General features: G+C 37.4%; 1 protein-coding gene across 5 annotated transcripts in view; it reads right to left on the bottom strand.

Moving 5' to 3' along the window:
• NOVA1 (NOVA alternative splicing regulator 1) overlaps positions 1-24,737 on the bottom strand; it is a 143,874-nt gene that overhangs the window by 6,693 nt on the left and 112,444 nt on the right. For 3 of the 5 annotated variants that reach the window (XM_083743531.1, XM_083743534.1, XM_083743532.1), the window contains exons 4-5: positions 21,330-21,401; positions 1-137 (exon numbers count right to left, since the gene is read on the bottom strand). The exon at positions 1-137 is cut by the window's left edge and continues 2,951 nt beyond it. In XM_083743531.1, the coding sequence (XP_083599657.1) occupies positions 1-137; positions 21,330-21,401 (209 nt within the window). The remainder of the gene's footprint in view (positions 138-21,329; positions 21,402-24,737) is intronic. The other 2 variants (XM_083743533.1, XM_083743535.1) reach the window with 2 other exon arrangements.

Below are 24,737 nucleotides of genomic sequence, written 5' to 3'. Positions count from 1 at the left end.
CTCTCTTGCAAGTTGATCCCATCAGGTTTCTGGGAAAGCTGTACCCAAGCCCCTGACTGCTCCATTATAGCCTTGACTGTAGCACCTCCCTTCCCTATTATCAGACCTGCTGTGCTGTTGGGAACTATAATCTTTACCTGTAATTAAACAAAAAAATATGAATAATACTACTGCTTTGCACATTCAACATACTTAATATATTTTGCTACCTGAAACAGGCAGAAGAACTGAAGCAGACATAAAACAAAATTAGAAAACAAGTCATCTTCAACAAGTTTTTACATATATTCTGGGATAAGGTAGAATGGATTCTGAAAGAATTTTGGCATCACAGAAAAGGAAAACCCTTTAATTATTGAGTGAAATATTTAGACAAATCAACATATTATTAGGAAAATATTGACATTTCCCCCATCTTCTCATTTGCAGTATCCTTCCTTCATATTTGAGTTGATCAAACAACATCTGTGATGGCATCTGCTTCAAATATACCTTTGGTAATATATATATTTTAAATAAAACAGACAAGAATATACATTCTAAATCTGACTATTCAAATAAATAGCTTTAAAAACCGCTAAAGACTTTAATTGGCAAAGCAAGGCATCCATCATCCATGTGGGGAAAGTGGCAGGACAATTCCTCTAATCTAGTAAATATCTCCTTCTCTCTCTCTCATATTCATTCATATATATATATATATATATATATATATATATATATTCGTCTACTTTCTGGAGAGTAAAATAGTATGCATTTTGCAATAAAATGTATCACTCATCTGAGGAAAAATTCATGAGTCTGTTTGAAGAAAAAATGGTGAATTATGTAATTTCTCATGTTTTATTACAGTTGCAGGAATATTTTTATATGGGTTCAACCAATAAAAATTTTACTCCCAGAACTGAAGTTGTTTCCAGTGACAGAATTTCACTGATTTCAGTATTTCACTTCAGTAACAAATATCTAAAACACACATTTTATGTACATTTGCTTGGAAGTAAGTCCCATTCAACACAGTGGGGATTTACTTCTGTATAAATCTGCAGAGGATTGAGCTGCAAATGTCATACATTTTTTTTAATTCAGCAAGGGATTTAGATACTTGGCTGGATCCAGCGTACCTTCCTGCAAAAGAGGAGTTTCCTCCATTGCAGAAAGGTTTTTCCTCCAAGAAAGGAAGCTTCTTGGGTTCAACCTGCTACTTTTAAGTGATTGTTTCTGACAGGCTGAATAAAACATTGCAATTTTAAAAATATCACTTTCTACTATTTTCTACACAATACACTATATACTGATACATGGCTACTATCTTAAGTTATTGCATCTCAGACTGAGTGATAACAGTGGGCAACTATTAAATAGGTAAATAAAGCTATTTTAATAATAGCTACTACAGTTACTCATAAATAATAATCTATGACATTGCAATCCTACAAATGTCGACTCAGAAGCCCCACTGTGGGACTTGTTCCTAGATAAATTACAGAACTGCACCCTATATTAACCATAGCCAACTTGTTTCAAGCAGATTTAGCCACAACCTAATTGGATTAAGAATACAAATACTTCCATCATGTAGCTGGTTATTCAGCTTCTTTTTTTGATAATTCTTGCTCTGTTCTATAACCTCATTCTATGGATTTCTCTCCATCACTGCAAATATGAGACTATTTTTTTCCATAGTAATCTACTACTGTCACACTTATAAATGGCTTATACTTTGCAATTTACCATACTGGAATGCCCCCATCCACCTTAAATTAACTTGAAGCAGTAGTTTCTAGATTAAAACAAAATAAAATATCCAAATGATCTGAGCATGAATAAAAATGCCAGATGTCAAGCTTAGCAAATATTGACAATATAAGGATATATACTCAATCCAGACACAATTATCTACATCTATCTATTGATTTCTCTATGTGGATCAGGTTTGCTACTTTCAGAAAAGCTGACTAAAACTTCACATATCCAGTGAACAGCAGTGCACATCCAACACAACTATTCACAAATGTGTCCCTACTATGTGCAGACTAACAAAAGGTTGTCCTTTTGGAGCTTTAGGAGAGAAAGCATTTCACCTGAGAATTAAGAATTATTGGTGATAAAAGGTTTTCACATGAATGCTGGAGTTAGCTTGTTTTCTGCTTCTCTGGAGAGTAGGACCAGAAGCAAAGGCTTCAAATGGCAAGAAAAGTGTTTTTGACTAAATATTATGAAGACTTTTTGATGGTAAGAGCTGTTCAACATTGGAACTCACTACCTCAAAAGGTGGTGGACTCTCCTTCATTGGAAAGGCACCTAGAAGGTGCCTGGTGCCAAGAAGGCTAGACGCCTTTGCAAGCTGTTGGGCAAGAGAGGTAGAGCAGGAAAATTCCCTGTACCGGTTGGTGCATTTCTAAGGTGGTGAAAGTGAGTGGGCAGGACTTGATCCCAATTTAAGGGACAATCTGCCTTCCCTCCAGCCTCTCCATTTGCAGCAGCACCCGCCCTCCGTCCCTGTCTCCCAGTGTGCTTTGGGGTCACCACTAGGGGGCCACGTAGGAATTTTTCCCAATCTGCATTTGGGATCACAGACTGGGTTTGTGCCTACTTCACAGTGAATAGCAGGACAGAGTGCTAGATGGTATTATTATTATTATTATTATTATTATTATTAAATTTATATACTGCCATATACCTGGAGATCTCAGGATGTTGTTTAAATAGGTTAATCTTTTTGATTTGATCACTTTTGGCAGTTCAGGTGCAGGAAAAGAAAGTTTGGTTTAGCCTGGTGACGCCCTTTTGGGCACCTTTCAGGGGACGGGGCAGCTCTGAGGCCCACTTCTGGGACTCCACGATTCAGAGGGTGAGATAGGGGCCTCCTTTGAAGCCAAACTCTCTCATCCACCAGGGGTTCTGTGTTCCAGGGGGCTGGAGATGAGATAAGGCCTCCCTTCTCACTTTCAGGGTGTAGGCGGGAATTGGGGCAGGCTAGGAAGCCGTGCCCCAATTCCTTAGGCAAGGGCGGGTCACCCAAGGGGTACAGTTATACAGCTAAGTCAGTTCCCCCTCCGCTGATTTCAATTTAAGGTCTAAATAAAAGCAGCCCAGTTCAACCCCATCTTATGTGTCTGCCTCTTTATTTGCCTATCAGGGCACAATGTCACCACTGCCAGTTTTCTTGCTTAAACTGTTTGCACAAACCACCCAAAGCTCTAGACTTTGAAGTGATATAAACATGCAATTAAAGAAAGAAAAATACTTTCTCTAGACAACCTCTATAGCTTGTCTTTATTTTTTAGTAACCTTGAAAAGAAGAGGCTATTGAGCCTGCACAATATATCTATATCTATAAGTGCACATACATCATTTCCTAATATGCATTGCACATTATGCACATTTGTCCTATCCTTCCTGGTATAATAAACATGCTTTGAATAGAGAAGAGGAAAAACTACGTCGATGCATACTTTTAATACCATTCCAATTTTTCATTTGTTTTTATTTTGTAGTCTAAAAGCATTATGTACTTCACACATTAATGTTTCATAGAGTTCAAATTACATTTGCAGGAACAATTGATGTATTCTGTATAGCTTCATTTATGTGTTTCAATTCTGTCTAATAATAAATGTGATAGTCTGCTCACTGAATTATACAATATACAATCCAATATACAAAATGGATACTCATATTTTGGGTTACAAAACATCAATAGGAAGGTATAGAAGATCTCAATATATCTTCAAACAAGGTAGCAATCCTAGACATTGAAATTAATAAAAGACACGCATAGGATTGTGCTGGAAATCATTAAACAGTAAGTTTTGGCAAATGCAGATAAATCTGTGTAGATTTAATGGCATTCTATCTAATAATATTCAATTAGTTCACTTCTTTAAATTCCTTTTAGAAAACTGGATTAAATTTCCACCTACCCAAGTACGTGTACAGTGTGTGTGTGTGTGTGTGTGTGTGTGTGTTTGTGTGTGCTTTTGCTCTTATCTCTCAAAGTAGTAGAGACAGGTTTGGTGGAGAAGTTGGCTAGACCAGGCCTCAGTTCCAGGTCTCACGAGGTCAGACAAATGGTCTTGAGACATGGTGTAAGTAACCAACCTCACTGGTCCTGGGCAGTATCTGTGGTGAGCTATGATAGGCTTTGCAGAATGAGCTGGTTGTCCATGGGGATGGGAAATTGACATTTTTTTGCTTCTCATTCTCCGATTGAAAGAGGAATTATTTTGGGGTACTATGCACCACCAGATACGGCGGTACATGTTTCAGGTTTGGTCAACTTCGCTTCATTTCTGAAAGATAACTAGGTGACAATTGGCAGGTTCCGTGCAGGTGTACGAGACAGAAGAATGTAAATGAAATGGGTGAGAATTTCTGATGCAACCTGAATGGAGAAGAGTGGGATATTTAAAACAGCATGTCAAAGTTCACAAGCTCAATGTGACCTGGGAGAGGGGGCACAACTGGAAAAAGTGGACTCACTGACCTTCCTCCAACCCTTCTAAATGTATCAGTGGTAATAATAGCGTTATGAAAATACTTAGGAAATGGTGGTGATAATGTATGCAGAACCACTTTAGGAGACCTTTAATGTGGACTACTAAGCCAATATTTGGAGCCACAGTTGAGTCACCCTGTCAAGGTAGTTACCAAGTCACATTGGTAGCTGGGATAACTAGACTGAGGACCAAGCTAGACTGAGGTGGCTATATAAAGTTGCACATTAGCATTTGTAATTGATAAAGATTATAATGCTATTTGAATCCATATTTGGGACTCATGGGTAGGATTCAACATTCTGTTATATATTTTACACCCCAAAGACTTATACTAATAGTATATAATTAAACTTTCCCTAGGCAACAGACTGTTACTCTGAGACCCATAATCTCCTGCAGCCACTATCTGAATGAATGCTTCAGCAGAAGCTTTTCCAACAAAAACTAAGGAAGAATTAATAGAAAATGATCTCATATCACATGACTTCCTTGGACACAAGCTGAATCTTTAGAGAGCTCAATCCATTAGCTTTATGGCTGCTGTGTGGCACCAGTGGCACAAAGTATTTCTAAAAGATATGCTCTAGTTCAACCAAAAGTAATTGAGTTGAATAGAGAGATTACAGTGTAGAATTATATGGCCTATGTTTATCCAAGAAGATGATTTAAAATGGTACTTATTGGCTATTAAAACCTGTTGCTCCATGACTAAGACTAAGGGGGATATAAAATCTTTCAAAACACTGGGTTGTTGTTGTTGTTTTTTGTTTAAATACATCCTGATCATCTCATAACATGTAGAGGAGCAAATAGTCTGATTTATTCATGTATGTCTAAGTCTACATATGGAAAACATTTTAGAAATTTAAAATATTGCTACCCAAAATGATTTTTAAAAAAATACACAGTTCCTATTGCCTTTGTCTAGAAAGGCACAAAATGAATATTTCTGGTTTTCATTGATTAATGTTGAAGTCTTTATACCCGGGAGAAAATTCAAAATTATATTATATAATGTTAATATGAAATTAATAGCAAATAATTTGGTTCATTTGGTTGTTGTGTAGAAAAGATGCACAACTGCTTCAGATATTTGAAAATAGAAGGTAGACTATGCAGCTTCTAGAAGCATAGTATGTTTAGAAAATATTGATTCAGACTCATAGACTTGCTTGTGAATGAATTAAGCTCTTTCCCCAGGTTACATTGAACCCATGGAGAGAGAAGGAAGATTGCAGACACCAGGGGCAGCAACTAGTAAACTATGGTTAACAGCATTGGTACAAACCAATATTAAGCCATGGTGTGAAGCTGGTTTAAGAATGATTTCCTGGTTTGTTTGCTCACATGTGTGAGCAATTGTGTGAAGCATACTGAAAAGGCTTGTTCATATCTTAGGATATTAAACCACCTTAAAAGATTATTTTAAAACCACCTTAAAAGATTATGGAAGCACAATAGATACCTACAGATCACTAAGAGCCTGTAGCCCCAAACTCACATTAAAAGATTCTTTTGGTTTAATCCAATATTTTGTGACTGGAAGGAGCCTCACACAATGGATAGTTCTATCTCCCTCCTGCCCTAAGCCTCTTTGTACCCCTGAAAACTTCTCCAGAAGACACTGCTTTGCCTTTTAGAACAGTGGTTCCCAATTGGTGGTTCATAGTCCATGGACCCCAGGAGATCTGTGTAACCTACCCAGGGGTCCGTGGTGTCATTCACATCACAAAAACTACCATAGAGATGTTAACTTTTTTAAAAGTAGGAGGTCCATAGCTTGGCTTTTGAAAAACAGGGGGTCTACAGTACTTAGGTAATCGGGAACCACAGTTTTAAAGTTTTGTGTCAGTTGATCAGATTGTATTTTCATTGCATCTTTATAACATAAGAGAATGATGCATTTAGCATATTAATAGGTATATATCAACCTATTTCTTATTTTCCTCTGGTGTAGAGCCAGTGTGGTGTAGTGGTTAAGAGCGAGACTCGTAATGTGGAGGTTCGGGTCTCCGCTCCTCCACATGCAGCTGTTGGGTGACCTTGGGCCAGTCACACTTCTTTGAAGTCTCTCAGCCCCACTCACCTCACAGAGTGTTTGTTGTGGGGGAGGAAGGGAAAAGGAGATTGTTAGCCGCTTTGAGACTCCTTAGGGTAGTGATAAAGCAGGATATCAAATCCAAACTTTTCTTAAGGCAAGAATCTATTTGAATATGTAAATTCTGAGTCGCTGAGTCACTAGTGCAATCTTTTTCCTAATATAATAATAATAATAATAATAATAATAATAATAATAATAATATCTTTATTGTCATTGCCCCCTCTTGGGGACAACGAAATTATAAAATATGTTTGTGTCTTTAAATTATTCTAATCTTTGTTTAAGTTGTTGTTCATGTGCTTATAATCAGAATTCTCATCCTACATCTACAAAATGAACTTGAACCCCCTTGGGAAATTACACAATGTTTCTATGGTTTCCATATCCTCTGTTTTAAAATTAGCAGCAAGTTTGGGCAATACTGATTTCTTCAAATGAATCATCTAGAAAACAAACAAATTTGGTTAACATTTATGTATTCTAAACCGATGAAGGGTTTTTATGACTAGTTCTACAAAGAGAATTCCATGCACCCTTATTCTGGGTGACTATTAAGCTTTTCAAAAACACCTAAGAATATGAAGGTAGTAATGAGGAACCTGTGGACCTTCAGATATTGCTGGACTCCAATTCCTGTCAGCTCCAGCCAGCATGTCCAATGGTCAGGCATAATGGGATCTGTAGTCCAACAACATCAGAGAGCCAAATGTTCCCTATCCTGGTAGTAAAGCAATTTAGCAGGGGGAAAAATGGTTAGGCATTGATGCATCTAGGGTAATTCCCTGGGGATAAGCTGAGATAAAATAATGTATCACGCCTAGGGGAAAACAGAGAAAGAAAGAATCACCGCTGAAATGTATCTGACTTTACTAAGGTTGCCTGGGAAAACACTTCATTATGGAAGCAAAATGGACCCCTATAGATCACTAAGAACCTGTAGCCCCAAACTGTCCTTAAAAAAAAAAGGCAAGTTATGTATCTAACATTCACAAGAATCTAAGAATTTTCAGACTGGCTTCTTTGCTTAACTTCCCTGTACACCATTTCCTCATACTAGCCACTATAGAAACAATATGTGAGCATATTGGAATGAATTATAAAAAAGGATAAGCTATGTTACCAAAGTGACTGTAGTTGTCAAAAAGCAAGTACCTAGTGCTTGCTTCCCTCATTGCTATGGTAATATGTGGAAACTGATCACATGTAGATGCCCTGATCATGTTGTTCATTTCCACACCAGAACAAACCCTCTCAATCTGTCCGCTTACAATGTCGTGGGAAAGAATGATGCAGTCAGAGTGTTTCACATGTTCCAAGCTTCACAGATTACTGATGTAGTGTGGTAATCTAATCTTACCAAGCAGGTCTTTTGGTGGGTTTTCAAGTTATTTAAGATCAGGGTGTAAGGATAAATTCCTATGCACTCTGAATTGGAAATATATTTCCATTGAAATCAATAGAATATTAAAAAAGAAAGAAAACAGAGTAAGATTGCATACTCACACATATTTATGTGGCCCCTTTTTCTTAGAAATTCTCAAAAATATTTTATTCTTATTTCCCTATGAATGGGGCATTAAGACAGAGATCTATCAATGAAATGGTTCTGCAAATGATAACATGCATTCTGAGTCTTAGATTTTGCAAAGCTACCATATATAACAAGTTAATGCATGCCATTAATGAATATAGAATGAATGTGGAATTAAAAATTCAACATGCAATCTAAGAAGAATGCTGCTATAACTCTGGTTTAGAGATTAGAAATGGACTCACAGGGAAGAATTATATCAGTTGTATTGGAATCAGGTTTAGAAATAAACTTAGGAAATGCTTTATAGCCTACTTACATTTTTTTATTTTAATAACTTTGTCACAAACAATGTTAAATTTCATTAAATCATGCTAAAGCTGCAATCTAGCAAGGCATGTAGAGCATTGCATTAGAAGCTTACAATCCTATGAATACTTTCTTGGGTGTAAGTGACATTGAATTCAGCGGGACTTAGTGGTTCGTAAGGTTTCATTTCTTACATGTATTCCCCAATTCTTCCTGTAAGGCATATAGTGCAGATAACATATAATTCCTGCATGTTTTCCTGTCTGGACAGCTTTCAGAAGCCAGCCCCCCAAAATCGAGATTTACAGCTCAAACTTATTGCTTGGATGTCTGTTTAAACCTAAACACCAGGTTGGGACCTGAGAAGGGGAAGGGGGCTTGAATCCTTTGTGCCTTGCTGCAGTCTGGACCTGAAGGCCCCTCGCCCCAATACACCTGTTACAATATTTGCATTGGAAGAAAAGCTTGCACTTACACCAATGCAATCCCAATTAAAAATGAAACTTTTCTTTCAGTGTTAATAGCAGGCACTGGAGACTTGCTCTGAATCAGTAACATAATGTGGCTCGGTGGGTCGGGAAGGAAAATGATCCTGCATTTGTTTAAAAAAGTATTACCATGATTAATAATTGAATTAATGGCATGTGGTCCAGTTTGTGCCTAAGTCCTATCTATTTGCTAGTTTACGGGGAGCCAAGTGTGATGCCCTCCAGTTGTTGTTATACTCTGACTCCCAACATCTCTGGCTACTGTTCATGTTGACTTGTGATGGGAGTTGGAGTCAAACATGGGGAGGGCGCCACATACCCCTGTACTAATTATAACCCTATTGAAAATGCAACAATTTAACTGCGTATTCGATTCCAATATTATTTTATGAACTTTGCTTTAAAACAGCTAACATTTTGCAACAAGTGGAAACAGAAACCAATGACTGATGCTGACTTGCTTTTCAACTAAATTTAACAATAAGGTTGTAAAAAATGAAAATGCTCTTGTTGGTCAGAATGGTTGGATGCCGGTGAAAAGTATGAATAGCTAAAAGTAGGGTTGCTGTATTTCAAGAGCTAAAAATCAAAAAGTTGTTGAGCTTTTTTAGGGCAATTGCCCAATAGCACTGACCCTGAGCCTCCCACACCAGAGTCCAAGCCTGAAACAAGTCTAGGGTGCCCAAGCCAGAACCAGAGCCCAGGTTGCCCATGCCAGAGCCAGAGCCCAAGTCACCCGAGCCCAAACCAGAACTGCCTACAATTTTTATTTTATTTTTTAAAAAACCAAAATCCAGGACATTTACTTTAAAACATAAAATTCCCCCCAGATGGGCATGTAGGACCCCCAAAAGAGGGCATGCCTGGGAATTCCTGGACATATGGCAACCCTACCTAAAAGGGAAGAGGTTCCTTTAACATGTGAAATTGCCAAAGCTGTATGAGGCTATAAACAACAACAACATCAACATTGCTTGGATCAGAAACATAGGACAACTGAGCAGGTGATTCCTGTTGGTGTGGCCTGTTCAGCAGAAATGTAACTGGCTAAACTGGTTTGGGGGAAAGCCATGTCCTTTCCCCATATGAAATGCCAAAGGCATGCTCAAACAGAAGGTAATGTTACCAAATTTGGGTTTAGAAATGAGCTAGAATAATTCCTGTTTAGAGAATGGAAGATCAGCCGTTTCAATGATTTAGTGTTGGGTGTTTTGCAGTTTACTCCACTTTGTCTTCCATGCTTCCTCCTCACTCTTGATTCGGCTTTAGGGATCATTACATACTGAATCTCATTGGCTATGCATCATTTTGATGAAGATAAAATAAAGCTTCCTTTTGTTACTTTGATGAGTTGTAGATTTTTTAAAAGGTACTCAGCAGCACCAGGGTGACTGACCACTATTGTGGAAACCATGGACACAGGGAAAAGAGAGGGAGGGAGGGAGGGAGGAAGGAGGGGCAGGGAGAGGGGGGGATTTTGAAAATCTGCCCAGCAAAACCAAGTATTTTTTCCCCAAAGATGTTCAGCTCTGCCATATTTGAGATGCGTTCTCCTAGTAAGATATTTCCAAAGTACGATGAGAAGTTGGAAGAGAGAGTAAAAGAAATATAGAAAGTTAACATCATTAACTTCCAAACAATTCCTGTGCTGGAACTGCTGTGCTGGAAAATGATGAACTCAGGAAACCAGATTTGGAAGATGAGAATTAACTTTGAATTGCAAATTTATATTGTAAGGGACTGCCTGTTTGTAGGACAAAAATGCAATCTTAAATTATAAATTATTTATAGATTAAATACTCATAAATCAACTCACAATATAAAGTCTTCACTATTGCTCTCACATACAAGCATATTAATTTGGACATTTAATATTACTGACAGCAGGGTTTTATTCCAGGGTCTGGGTTGTAAATGAGATCATATTTCAAATATCCATGTTAGAAACAAAATATGTCAAGGCATTCTAAAAGTAATCTTACTATCAGAATATGTTGGTTAACTGTTCAAAGGTATTTACCACCCAGAATGTTCACAGACTACAATTTATACATAATAACACATGTTATTGCATTGGTGAACTATGTGCCACAGGTAAATATGTAATTCTTTGTAAAATTATAGTTCATACCATTTCAAAGTTTGCTCAGAATGGTATCTCTCGAGTAGGCGTATTGCATTTTGTGACACGCATATAAATCAACATACAACTTCTTTTCACGATAGAAGTTTGATAGCATGTGCCCATAACAATATATAAACTTTCCAGTTGACCAAGTCAAAGCCAATCATGACTAGCATTTTGTTTCCAAAGCCACATGGAAGCCAAAAAGCAGGACAGGAAGGATATAACCATCATCTGTCATTTGTCCCCAGAACCTGATGATCAGAAATACGTTGCAACTGAATATGTTAGACTATTTACAGATGACTGCTATGAAGTGTCCATGGTAGAATAATTGCCACTTTTTAAGCCATTCCAGGCTCACCCCAACCAGGATAAAAGATGGGTTTGAGCAGTATCCTTCTTCCTTCAAACTGGTTTCACAACCAACTTTCTTCTACCCCTGACATGGGTGCACCAAAAGTGAGGAAGTGATTATGTGGAATAATTTTGCTGCTGAAATGAAGAGATTTCTGGCAGCAGACACAGAGAAGTCTGCAACATTCAGTTAGCCCCTCTAGGGAATATTCCCTCCAGGAAATTTAGGATTGCTTCCTGAGATGGCCTATAACACGTGTGGGGGAACTTTTTTCTCCATATGTTTTAGAACTATCAATCCCATCAAGGATGATGGGAGTTATAGTACAGCAACATCTGGAAGTCCAAAATTTCCCCATTCCTGGGCTACAGCCATTTGTAGACTTATAACCCATAAACCTGTCTAATCCTTTAAAAAAACAACTAATCTAAACTGATAGATTTTATATGCTTATTGGGTGTTGTGCAGAACGTATTACCAAGCAAAATTTAGCATTATGAGAAAGGGTATGTGTGTGTTAGTGGAATCCCATTCTCATCATATTGTGACTAATTTTAAAAATGTCTATTTTGACTTCTTTGTTCCTTTCCCCTCCTCTGAAAACATCCAAGCACTTTAGCCTTTCTTCATAGGGAAAGTGTTCAAATCACTTGAGCTTCCCTTGTGAACTTCACTGCAAAGGTACCCACAGTGGCGTAGCGTGGGTTGTCAGCACCCGGGGCAAGGCAAGTAATTTGCACCCCCCAACCCATGGATTTGCGCCCCCTAACCCTAACCCCAGATGTTGCGCCCGGTGCGGCCGGGCCCCCCCTGCACCCCCCACGCTACGCCACTTGGTACCCAAAAGTATTGTGTGTCTTAAGAAATTTGTGGGTTGCACATCAAATATTTTTGCTTTTCTATTTATATTTTTGTTCATCAGAAAAATGAAATGAAATCCAAATCATAGAAATAAAAATATTATGTGCTATATGTAAGAATTCTCAAGTGCAATCCTACCCCGTCACCATGCTGATGTCTAAGAAGGTTAGAACAACATGTAGATTGAGGTTGTGGTGTGTGTGGCAAGGGTAAGAGTGGTGCTGGTGGGGTTGTACTATATGCATATGCCCTGCAGAAATATGCTGCGGTTGTGGCATAGGAAAAAAGCAAGAATGAATTGTGTCTCCCTTCTGCCTGGCTATAGCTGACAGGCCTGAGATAGAGTGTTGGTTATGCCACTCTGTTCTTCCCTGTCAACACTTAAGACTGCTCTCCTAGTGACTTGCTTATTCCTGACAATTGCATTTTAACACCAATAGTGGGAAACGGTGGTCTAAAAAAAAGTGTGGCATCGAGTTCTCCCCCCCCTCCCCCGGTATCTCTATGAATGGCATTAATTTGAGGCTGGTTTCACAATAAATCTCTTCCCAAAAGCATCAATTTAAGTAATAAAGCATGCATACACCATTACTGTTAAGTCACTATATCATTTTTAATGGGCTCAGTTAATCAGTTTATGCCATCATACTAGTTCTAACAGTAATATTCAGGCTGCAAGCCTAAACTTACTTTATTATGGAATACTTCTCTATGAAGACAATGGGAATTTCTTCTGAATAAAATTGCACAGAATTGCACTGACTCTGAGAAGAGTGAAACAGTTAACAGTGGAAACCTGTAACATTTGGTTCATTGGGGCTGACTTATAGTTTAGGACTACATGCATACTTTCACATGACACAGCAATGAACAAAACATGGATAGTGTAATTGGCACTGCACTCTTGCAAAACTGTAGGAAGATTTGAGCAGTGTGACTTCTGCTTGAAAATTAATTTTGTTGAACCTGATGGAACTTGAGATAATGTGAAAGTAGCACAACTGTGTTTTAAACAGATGTTTGACCAAGTTTCTGACATAACTGAAGTTTGTGCCAACTAGATTCAACAACAGGATGTGATACATTTGAATAACTGAAAGACTATGTTAAACAAAATAATTTGAATTTGTCAGATTACACTTACTTTCAAAACCAAAAAGCACCAAAACAAAACATGGCTATGTTACCATATTACTGGTAACCTGGGTTTTCCGGCTGGTTTTGGACTACAGTTCCCACCATCCCTGACCATTGGTTCTACTAGTTAATGCTGATGGGGAGTTGTAGTCCCAAAACAGCTGGAGACCCAAGTTTGGGAAAGCCTGGTGTAAACTAAAAAGTATTTTTGTTTATGTACCACTAAATAATGAAAAAGTGCTCAAAGGTAAGGACACAAATCTTGCGTTTGTCTACACATGTGCACGAGACCCAGCACTGAAATTAGGGAAAATTGGAAATGTTGCATATTACAGAGGGTTTTGAACATCTTTCACAGGGGGTGAAAATAGTGGAGAAAAAAGACTTGCTGTTTCATTGTAGCATTGCTTTGCTGAGAGCAAGCAAGCTGTTTGATAGATTCTGAAAACTGAAACTGCAGGCACTACTGTTTTTGAACAGAAAGTGAAAAGTAGCTGATGTGTGTAGATTTCTGAACAAGAAGCATGGGCTCTGTAATTGCTTATTGTTGAATTGAATGTATTACTGACCAGTTTCTCCAACAAAAATAAGGATTTTTTTCTTAGTTTTTGTTGTGGTGATGGGGTAGCTCCAGTCTTCAAGCAGCAGAAATAATTACTGCATGCACTTTGCTTTTATTCTGGTATTTCCTGTCATAAACAGACAACACACCGGCAAAATTAAATTTTATTGTACTCTTGGCCAAGATTCACAAATATATTAGCATAGTTCTATCCAATGGTTGAGCAACACACGAGGAGAAATTGTGTAGGCAGTGCATACGCTGGCCCCACTCCATGTGTGTGGCCTCAAGTTTGACATTTTGTTGGGGTTTATAAGGGTGGGCAAATGAATGAGGGGTTCTGGAGCACATGAAGGCTTCTATGTGCATTCAGCTGAATGCGGGTAGCCCCCTTCATGTTCCGTATGTGAAAGGGACTTGGGGTGGGTGGGCAGAACGTATACATGTGAGACCTCCCTTCCCTCTTCACAAATTCATTTCGAATGCCTGAAGTGGCCATGTTTGTTTCAGTGAACAATGCTGCAATTGTGATTGACACATAAATCGTGGAGCTGTAAATTTGTCATTAATTCATTGGCTTGCTTTCTTAGCTTCCATTTGGAAACCCATTTGAAATAAACATTTCATTTAATTTCTCACAGGAGCTTGAATGTTATCAGCTTGAAATGCAGCTTCAGCCTCTGAAACAAAGCACACTTTAGCCCTAACCCTGAAGTACAATGAATTGTGATTGTAGGTAAGCAACTGACGATCGTAGCTTTTTCTGAAAATTAATATCCATAGAATAGTTTATTCATTTAGGTGACCCAGGTCTACAATGCTTTCTGTTTTGGTGATGCATGTATTTCAGTAATGGGGCTTAGAATTACTAGATGACTGATAAGAAGTGCACCCCCTCCTCAAAATCATGGTCATGATAGAATTCTCTTTCTTTTCTTTATAATCAGTGTTTTAACCATGCAAACTGATTCAAAGGTACTCTATTTCTGGTTCCTTAATACTGCAGAGAGAATGTGTTTGATTGGGAGAGGCAGGGAAACAATGATAGGTTGAGATGGATAATAGCTAATAATGTTCCAAGGAGGATGCTAGTACTGATATCACCTGCACTCCTATGAAGTGATTACTGTATCTGCTACAACAGTGTGTGCATGAACCAGCTGAGTCGTATTTCATTTATTTGTTGCACATCATTAATTATGAACAATTTAAAGGTTTCCCAACATCAGGATTGCTAATGTCTTTTTCTTGGCAGATTCTCAAGCATGAGAAACATGCAATTAGATGTGTTAAATTCTATATTATTGATACTTATAAAAGAGCAGCTGAATAATTTATTTCACTGATAATGAAAGGTTTTCGTATTTCTGCCTATGCCATGAATTATTTTGTAGGAACATACCAAGGTTGCAAGCCTAGATAGTCATTGATGTGTATGTGAGACTTTTGCAAATGTTCACTGCAGCCAATCACTAGGCTGAAAAGGTAAGTAATTTTAAAGAGAAATACAGCTTGCCCATTATGCTAGGTGGCTAGCTGCTGAAAACATTAAGTACACTTCTGCTGACATTCCACATGTATTTCCATGGCTGCCAATGGCCAAGATGCTGCTCAAAAGTTGTGCAGAAATTCTTTATAGCTATACCTCTTTATGTACACTTAAAACACATCAAATAAACCTCTTATTAGCAAAGAACGAAAATCACAGTTGCACTCCCAGCCACAATAGTCAGTAGCATTCAGATCTATGACAATAATTGAGCCAACAAAATGCTTTCTGAAAGACCCAGGCTTAGGCTTGATGGTTTAATAAGTTCAGTGTCAAGGTTTGGAAGAGTCAAGTTTGTGAAGCCTGAGGATGTTGGCTGAACTTTTGTCCTTCCTGGCTTACTAGAACAGTCTGATCAAACTTGGCTAATTGGATTACAGAAGTTACCAATGCCTATTTGGCAAAAGGTAAGATCCTAATGGCAATAAAGGAAGTTGTGGTGAGACCCTGCTTAATGAATAACTCTCAGCCAGTTTTAAATATTTCAGATTTTGACATAATGGTGTGGTATCTTAATCCAGTTTATCCTGAATGATATTACCTGAACCCATTTCACAAACTGGCAGACCTAGTTTTGTCATCAAAAGTGTCTTAGTCACCCTACTGGACAACCTGCACCAGCAGATGGGATTAGGGTTGTGATGGCTGGTGATGCCTGAACCTGGTAGAACTGCTTTGGGACCAAAAAGGTTATGTAGGCAGAGCCAAAGAGGTCTAGGTTTCTCCCTACCCTCCTCCCTTGCACAGAAATAGTGGACAATGAAGATGAACCGATAAGGTCAACAGTAAAATTTAGAATTTAATCTGCTATCCTATGCACATTTACTTGGGAATAAGTCCCACTGAACTCACAAGGACTTACTTCTGAGTAGGTATGTATGTAGGATTGTACTCTCAGTGACTTATAACTTAGAGGTAAACAGAAAATGCATGTATATAAAAAAGTAAACCATCAACATAATTTTACCTCCTTTCCTGCAATTAGAAATATAGTCTCATTCATATGTGCTACAACAAATAAAAGTTACTTGTGGAAGTTTAAGGACTATCAGATAAGCTTAACACATAACTCCCACAATGTCTCAACATGCCCAGATAGCTAGTTATGTATCTCTTAAATTCTATGTCTGATAGTGCATACATGTCAGAAATAGAACTTAATCTCAATCTTGCACACTTACATTTTAACTCAATAATACTTAATTTTGAATAGACATGTAGATGCTGGCCTGCATTGCTTTTTCCTCTGCCACTGATGGTGAGGGGAACTGGGGCAGTGAGGAAGCTCCTAGGTGTCCAATCAGCTTTGCCCCAACAGACATAATAAATATATCTGGGTGAAGGGGGGGGGCTATTGCTTCCCCAGAAACTCTCAGTAATTTTCCAACTGTTACCCTTCTGGACCACCAGGCAGAAATGGGATGAGAGGAATACACTATACTCTTTCCTAGGTATTATTTCACAGATAGAGTGCTGCAAAAGTGCTGGGGAAGATATTCCTGTTGCCATGTACACAACCACTTTTGCACCCATTTTGGTGGTTCCAGAGATATTGGAACTGGCCCTATAGCCTTACCCCAATGGAATACAATTAAATTTATGAAAATGGTAGGCCAGACTTGCATACCAGGCTCATACATCACTGCTCCCCATTCCCTACCTTGAACCAATACTCTTGATGTATCCCGTTATTAAAAAAGATTACTTAAACAAGTTGTGTTCACAGAGAAAGCTGTTTTTAACATTGATACATTTAGTACGCTCAGATGTGAACCAGACATTTTCCTGTATAATTTAGGATTTGATATGACTATGTAAAATGTCTACCCAGATATGTTTTTTAAAGATAGCAGTTGTTTGTATTTGATGTAGTTTCATTAGATGTTGCTGAAATTATTTTGCTTTGATGATAGTAGACTATGTTTAATCAAACTTAATGCTGAAGTTGCAATGTATGTATTCTGGCATATGCTTTATGAAACCCTTTCATGTAGTTGGCTAGTAGCAAGTAGTTTACAACTGAGGAAGTTTAGAGAAATTATCTCTTTCAAAGGAAAAAATAGGTATACATATCCCTTCCTTTGAGAATCTCTCACTTTTTCAGTTGAGAGGAACCATGTCACCTTTTGCTTGTATTCCAGCCTTGTTGTTTCTGGTAATTAGGATTTAATAATGGTTTCTCAGCTCTGCATCATTAATTATTACAGTAGATTTGTAATGCTAACTTGCACTCTGTAATGTTTTTATAATGTTTCAATGCTACTGATCTTTATTATTGATAACGTTGTTAATCTTCTTTTCTGTAATGCTTAAGTTGTACTAAGTAAAGGGAATATATAACCTATGTGCCTAAAGATTTGTCCTTGAATCTGAAAATTTCTGTGCACTGATAAGAAGGGGGACTAACCCTCCCCCTTTAACGTGGCAATTGTTGCAGAGGGAACTGAGATGAAAACCAAACTGTCAGACTTTGTGTCTGCTACATAGAAATCAGGCTTAGATTTTCCCTCTGAACAGAGCAAAATTGTCACACCGCTACTCTACACATTGGCATGTTTTGCTTAAAGTGTTCTGCAAGGTCTCATGCTATGGTGTTCGATATGGACATGAAGCTCCTGGATGAGGTCATCCATAGACCTGAGTTGATTATAGTCATCTGATTTTAGGAAGGTAGTGCAAGTCTTCACCCAGAGTTTTAGGGCAGAGACAGACAAACAAACTGAAGCATTAAACCAATGCCCCCACTATTCCTCCAAGTTCAAGGTGATGTATATGCTCCCCCAAAGCCTGTCGAATACACTTAGGATAGTTCTCACAATGGAGGCAAGTACGTCCTACTTAATTCGTTCAATTTGATCTATCATCATTCATAACCTATGCTACCTACAACTTCTTATTTCTCCCCAAGTCTTTCTTTCAGTCCCTTTCTTAACACTGCATTTTGGAGTCACTTTCTTTCCATTATCCCTGCCATCACACAATTTCTTATTTCTTCCTCTGAATACATAATGGGACATGGGCACTAAATCCTCTCCCTTTCTGATCTCATTCTTCTCTATGGTTTTAATAATTTAACCAGAACCAATGATTACACTACCATTTATTATTACAATCATCATTACTATTTAAATGCAGGATAAATGCTAAGAATCGCAACAGTAGCGAGCCAATATTTTCCTATAGTATGAATAAAGTTGAGCAACCGAATTAAATAAAATCAGAATTGAGACTATACTACTTTAGAATTAAGACTATACTACTTTAAAACAACAGCCAACACAGATTAAATTTGCTACTAGAACATGTATTCATTGGTCTCCAGAAAAAGAAAGTGCTTGAAGCAATATTACTGTAACACAAAATATTCACAGTTCCTGTTCTAATAAGGGGAAAGTATAAAGCAACAAGAGTATTTAGTACACTAACTTCACTGGCAATGGCAGAAGCTATGTTAAGGACACATTCCAAATCATTTGGTGAAATCTACTAAGGGCATTTTGTGGCATGTGGAAAAACATAGTTTAAGGAACAGTACCATAAATCTAGCATGAATCTAGCTCAGATTGTTTAAAATATCTGAATAAACTATACACTGAAGCCAGTGTGGTGTATGAAAAATGAAATTCCAGGCATGACTTTGGTTTTGAATTTTATCCTGAGTGTTACTGAATGCAGCATTTCTTGCTCTGAACAAATAGGAAAACAAAATATATATCTGTACAGTTGTGTTTGAAAACTATCGAGCTGAAACCAATTTTCATGTGACAGCCGCAGTGCAGATACTTGGCAGTATGATGGTGCTGAATGTTAATCATAGCTACAGTCTAGAAACAATTGCCAGCTACTTCACTTATCATCAGAATTAACAGCACAACCATAATTGTCTTATGTGCTGCATGTTTCCTGCTGAAATAGTAGTCTAGAGAATAAAATAAATTATACCAATGGAAAAATGCAGACATATTTCCAGAAGCTAGCTTAAGGCTGTAACATCTTTCTTCATATACAACAGTGCCCAAAAGAAAAATGAATTTAAATATACATATAGTGTATATCACCTTACACTAGACTAAAAATAGAAACAGTTCAAACAGTTTCAAAACAAGTCAGAATCTAGCCATTGGTTATGAAACTGCCTTATTTAACTATTAATTGAATGAATGATTTATTATAGTAACAGACCAATATAATTAGGTACACAAATAAAACATACAGCTAGTTAAAATAATTTAAAATAAGATATCCCAAATAAGATGGAATTCTACAATACTTGACTATCCTCTTTCTTTCTTGGATGATACTTTTTGTTTTGCCAGTTTAATTTTGTTGGACTGATTCATATCACCAGCAAATTGCAGAGAGATTACTGCTTGGTTGTTATCACAAGAAAGAATTGCCTTGCTGCATCAGAGCAGTGTCCTCCAGAATCTAGTCCAGCATTCTATCTCCAGTTAGATGGTGGAAGCTTAAAAGTAGGGCATGAAAAAGGCAGCCACCCCCCAATTTGATTGTCAGTCATGTACTCCAACAAATATTGGCTCTTAATACAGAGCACAAAAATTTCAATATGCTTCGTTTTAAATGCTTTAGATTTAAATGTTTTTTACCAAAATCCTCAAAATCAATATAACATTTTTAGATGAAAACGTGTTTGATAGTTATTCAAAGAATTACACAGGGTTGGAGGCAAAGAATCATGAGTTGGAAGGAAAGGAAAACAGCTGCTCATGCTGTCTTGCACATGCTTGTGAAATATTTCTTACAGTGCTAAAATAGTTCTCTTAGTTTCCTGCTTGCACAAATAGAAAAACATCTTTGGTTTTAGTTTCATTTTTTTTACACAATGTTCCAGCTTGGGATATAAAATAAAAGCAAAAGACTCCCTTTGTATGCCAAAAAAAGTGCTTTGGATCCAACTCAACTTTATTTTTATTTTATTTAACAAATTTTATATGAAGCTTGATTGTAGGGAAACCTCCAAGTGCTTGACAAGAAATTTTAAAATTATCCATAAAGATCTAAATAGCCTAAATATTATTCTATGATGTACAGAATGAAAAGTAAATAAATTGCTTATGAACTTAATAAATGTCAGTACTGAAGACTATGAATTAAAAATAAGATTGTGCATTAAAGACCATAGAATAAGAAAATAATCATTACTTGCTCAAGCTAAAATAGCTTTGATCTTACAAAACAAATTTATTTTAGTCTAGGACTATAACTATTTATTCATTTTACTTTATTCTAGGATTACAACTTCTCATAAAATCCCTCAGTGTGTAAACGGGCATGCTATTATAGGAAACATATTCTTTATAAACAAGCACACTGTGAAAGATACATTATACATATAGACCTCAGTCCAAAGAGCTTCATGCTGAGCTCTGTATGTCCTCCACAATTTTTGAATCATTTTGTTCTGACAGCAGCACCCTGAGCTGCTTGGGAAGCCTTGGCCAATTCAACAATCCCCCAGTGTAACCTAAGGAACAGCTGTTGGGGGGGAGGGGTAGAAGTGAGAAAATCTGATGAGCAGAAGCAAGCTCTATTTGCCCCTCAAGGGCTACTTGGATTGCAAAAACAAACGTTATGTACGGGTATCTTAAAATAGATTTTTTTAAAAAAATGTATTTCTTTTACCAAATTAAAAATAATATTATTTATACAACAGCATTAGATATCCATGATTATGAGTGTATATATGCAATGAACAAAGAAAACCTTAACCCACCATATCTTTTTCTCCAGTTTGCAAGCTGCCGCTCGTGAAAAGTATGGTGTAGATGGTAGAATGATACTGTACCTGATTAGCTCTGGAGGTGGTCATGGGATCAGATGGAGAGGACTTGGTGGTAGTTGGGGATGATGGCAATGTCTGGGAACAAAGCAGTTCAGGAGCAAATCAACCTCAACAAGCCTTAGACTGAACAGTTAAAAAAAAAATTAAACAAATGTAATGTAATTGAAAATTAAAGAGAAAAAGCCTGAGACCTAAATTTTTCTTTCTCATTGGAACTTAATGGAATTTAATGCCAATTAAGCAAATAACTAATGCATGTAAGTATGCATGCATATGCATGTAAAACAAATCAATGGCTTAAAATTAAGATGGTAAACTCACAAAATAAAAAAGTATGCTGACCATATGAATAATATTTTCTTTCCCATACTTGATTCTAAGGGAAAGCAAAAACCAGTAGAAGCAAATACAAATTCCAACAAGTTCAATGAGCAGATGTCGAAGTTTATATCTGATAAAATATTCTCCCTCTCATTGCATCTTGATTTTTGTCTTATAAAGTTGACTCCATGTATATTTAGTGATCCATATAATACAAGAAATACAGCCAAATGGTTGAATCCAGAACTTCATCCACAGGATGCTCCGCTAGAGAAAGGGGGTGATTTTCACTTATTTCCCCCTCCGCAGCTCCTGATGCACCCTGAAATATTGTTCTGTAGGGCTGAAGACGTGGGGCCAGCAAGGGAGGTGGTGCTGGAGGTTGTAAAGAGAAAGGGAGAACTGGTGAAAATCACCTTGCTCTCTTCCTCCTGTGGGAAACTCCACTAGATCTTCATCCCTTAGGTGAGTGGAACAGCAAGTCTGGATGCAACCCAAAGTTCATAAAGCAAAAGATTTCTACAGTATTTATTATTTTTTCTTTAAAGCAAGTCATGCCATGGATAACATAACAATTATAAACATTGCGACAGAACTGCACCAATATACTTATCATTTATGTTATAAATACTAAACTGAGACAAATTGTTAATAAGCTAGCATTAGCTGATGTTTAAAACAAGTATTTACTCTGTGTTAATATTTTACTTAAAACATACAGCATAATTTTAACACACTAATGAATAAGAATTGATTTGAAATATATGCACAGACTCCAATATGATTTGATCACAATGCACAGCTTTTAAATTCAAGATTCAAGATTGAATGGTTGGGTTTTTTTCTTTGTGAAAATTCAACAGAATTCAGCAGAATTATGACTATTCTAATATATCTGAAACAGTGGCAACAATAATGTAAGGAAAAAAGAAATCTAAATATTTTACAGTAAGTAATTTATAAAATGTATCAATATATGTCTAAAGCTATCTCTAGGAATGGTTAATCCAAACAGTAAATGTTACAGTTCCTGAGATGGCCACCATGCAAAAAATTTTTTGGCAAGGACCTTTGTAACAGCTGTAAAGTGTAAAGCAGCTCTGATACATCAGTAATGTAATCATGCTCCTGCTTAAATTTCAGTTATTTAAAAACAAAACAAATACCAATGAATTTCCTTAGAAAAAAATGGAATTAATGCAGCAATGCTTTCTAACTGGCTTGAATGGCTGTCTGAAACCAACCAAAGGATGCATGATAATGTTTCTGTCTAATTGTTAAATATTTTGTAGCCTAGTTTATAAGATGAGAAGACAGATAACAGAGGGCACATTAAATTGAAATCTACACCCCATCATGGAACACTACCCATGAATTGGAATAATAGTTGGAGGCAATCCAATGGATCATCTTCCTGTTTAGAAGAACATACTATACTTAGGTCCTCTTCCTTTGAAAACCTGTAAAGGAAATTCAACAGCTTCTAAAAATAGCTTAGTTAATTTCTTAACTATTATAGTCATGAATGCTTTGCTAATTTTCTCTCTTCATGTGGTTTTAAAACTATTCATTCTATAGACAGAACAACGAACTGATTCTGCATTGAAGGAGGAACAAACTGAGGAGTATTCAGCTAGTTGTTCCAGAATATAAATTAGGTTAATAGCCAGGGTTTTTTGTCAGCCAGAACTCACCGGAACTCAATTCTGACACCTCTCAGGTGGGTGCCATTGCCATTATAAGAGAACAAGGGAGGCATTCATGATGAGCACCTCTGGCACCTTTTTTTCTAGAAAAATAGCACAGGTAATAGCATATAGTAAGACCAGGGCTTGATACCTACATATTTTCCAGAAGCACTGCTTCTTGTGCCACATCTTATATTCATGTATTTGATTTCATTGCACACCAACTTACAATAGACCTTCCAGCTAATGTTTCTTGTGCTTTCATTATTAGAGGATATAATCTAGATAGAAAGCCTTAAGTTCAAACTCTTCAAACCTCTTCTCTTTTCGCCTTGATACTTAATCAAACTAAGGAAACTAGATGGCTCTGTCATGAATGCTATTAATTACTCCACTTTCATGTAGGTACTTATAAAACGATTGTATTACACTAACTTCACAGGGACAGATATGCCAAGGAACCTATAATTCCTTTGGTCACTTTTTGATTTATCTTAAGTGTTACATTTTTCTTATAGAAAATAGCATTGTCACAACAATCTTGAGGAAAAAATCGGTATATAATAGTTCCTTTCTATAATAGGTAGTAATTTTAGCTATTCATGGCCGTAATTGTTGAAAGAGAGGAAAACAAGTGTTCTTGCAAGATTACTGTTCTCCAGGGAATGCAGTCTCCAGCAAGACGAAACAAGAGCTGCAGTGCCTATCAAAAGTCTTTATCCACAATTTATGAGAAGAGGTAGAAGAAGGCTATAGCCATGGATGCGCAAAATTCAAACTCTGAGCGCTAACGGTCAAAGATGTGCAATATTTTAATAAACATTTACGTGTACTTTAGATACCTTGTATCTAAAGTACGTGTATTTTAGATACCTTAATGTCAGGGAACTGCCATCGGAAAGGCAGGCGGTGGAAGGGCTCTCAGACGCTAAGAGAGACTCAGCAGCAGAGGAAGGTACCAGCAGGGGGAGGGAAAGAGCTCAGAGAGAAAGTGAGTCGGAGGGAGGGCTCTGAGAGACTGCCAGTGAAAACAGTGGAGAAGTCTCAGGACCCCCCATAGGTACACCCACTCCTCGCCGGAAACTGTCCCGCCGAGAATCCCGAAGACGTGTTTCCGTTAAGGAACTTTTATGTTGGAGCAGATTCCGCAAACGTCCACTGTCGGATTCTGCTAGCGATTGAGGGAGTCATGTTTAAGGGGGCTCCGCTTAAGGCAGAGTTTGAGAACCATGCCCAAGCTCTGAGGGACTAAGCTTTAACGCACAAGCAGCTCATCATCCCATCACACTTAATGTCACAAATACATACGGAAACTATGACAATGTCATGGAAACTTTGACAATGTCAGAGTAACCCTATATAAAATGATTTCATTGATGGCTATGTTATATTAAAAAGCAAG

This window comes from Podarcis gaigeae, assembly GCF_964106915.1.
Source record: "Podarcis gaigeae genome assembly, chromosome: 1".
Classification (NCBI taxonomy): domain Eukaryota; kingdom Metazoa; phylum Chordata; class Lepidosauria; order Squamata; family Lacertidae; genus Podarcis; species Podarcis gaigeae.
Note: the sequence above shows the minus strand (reverse complement) of the source record. Positions and strands in the feature narration are given on the sequence as shown.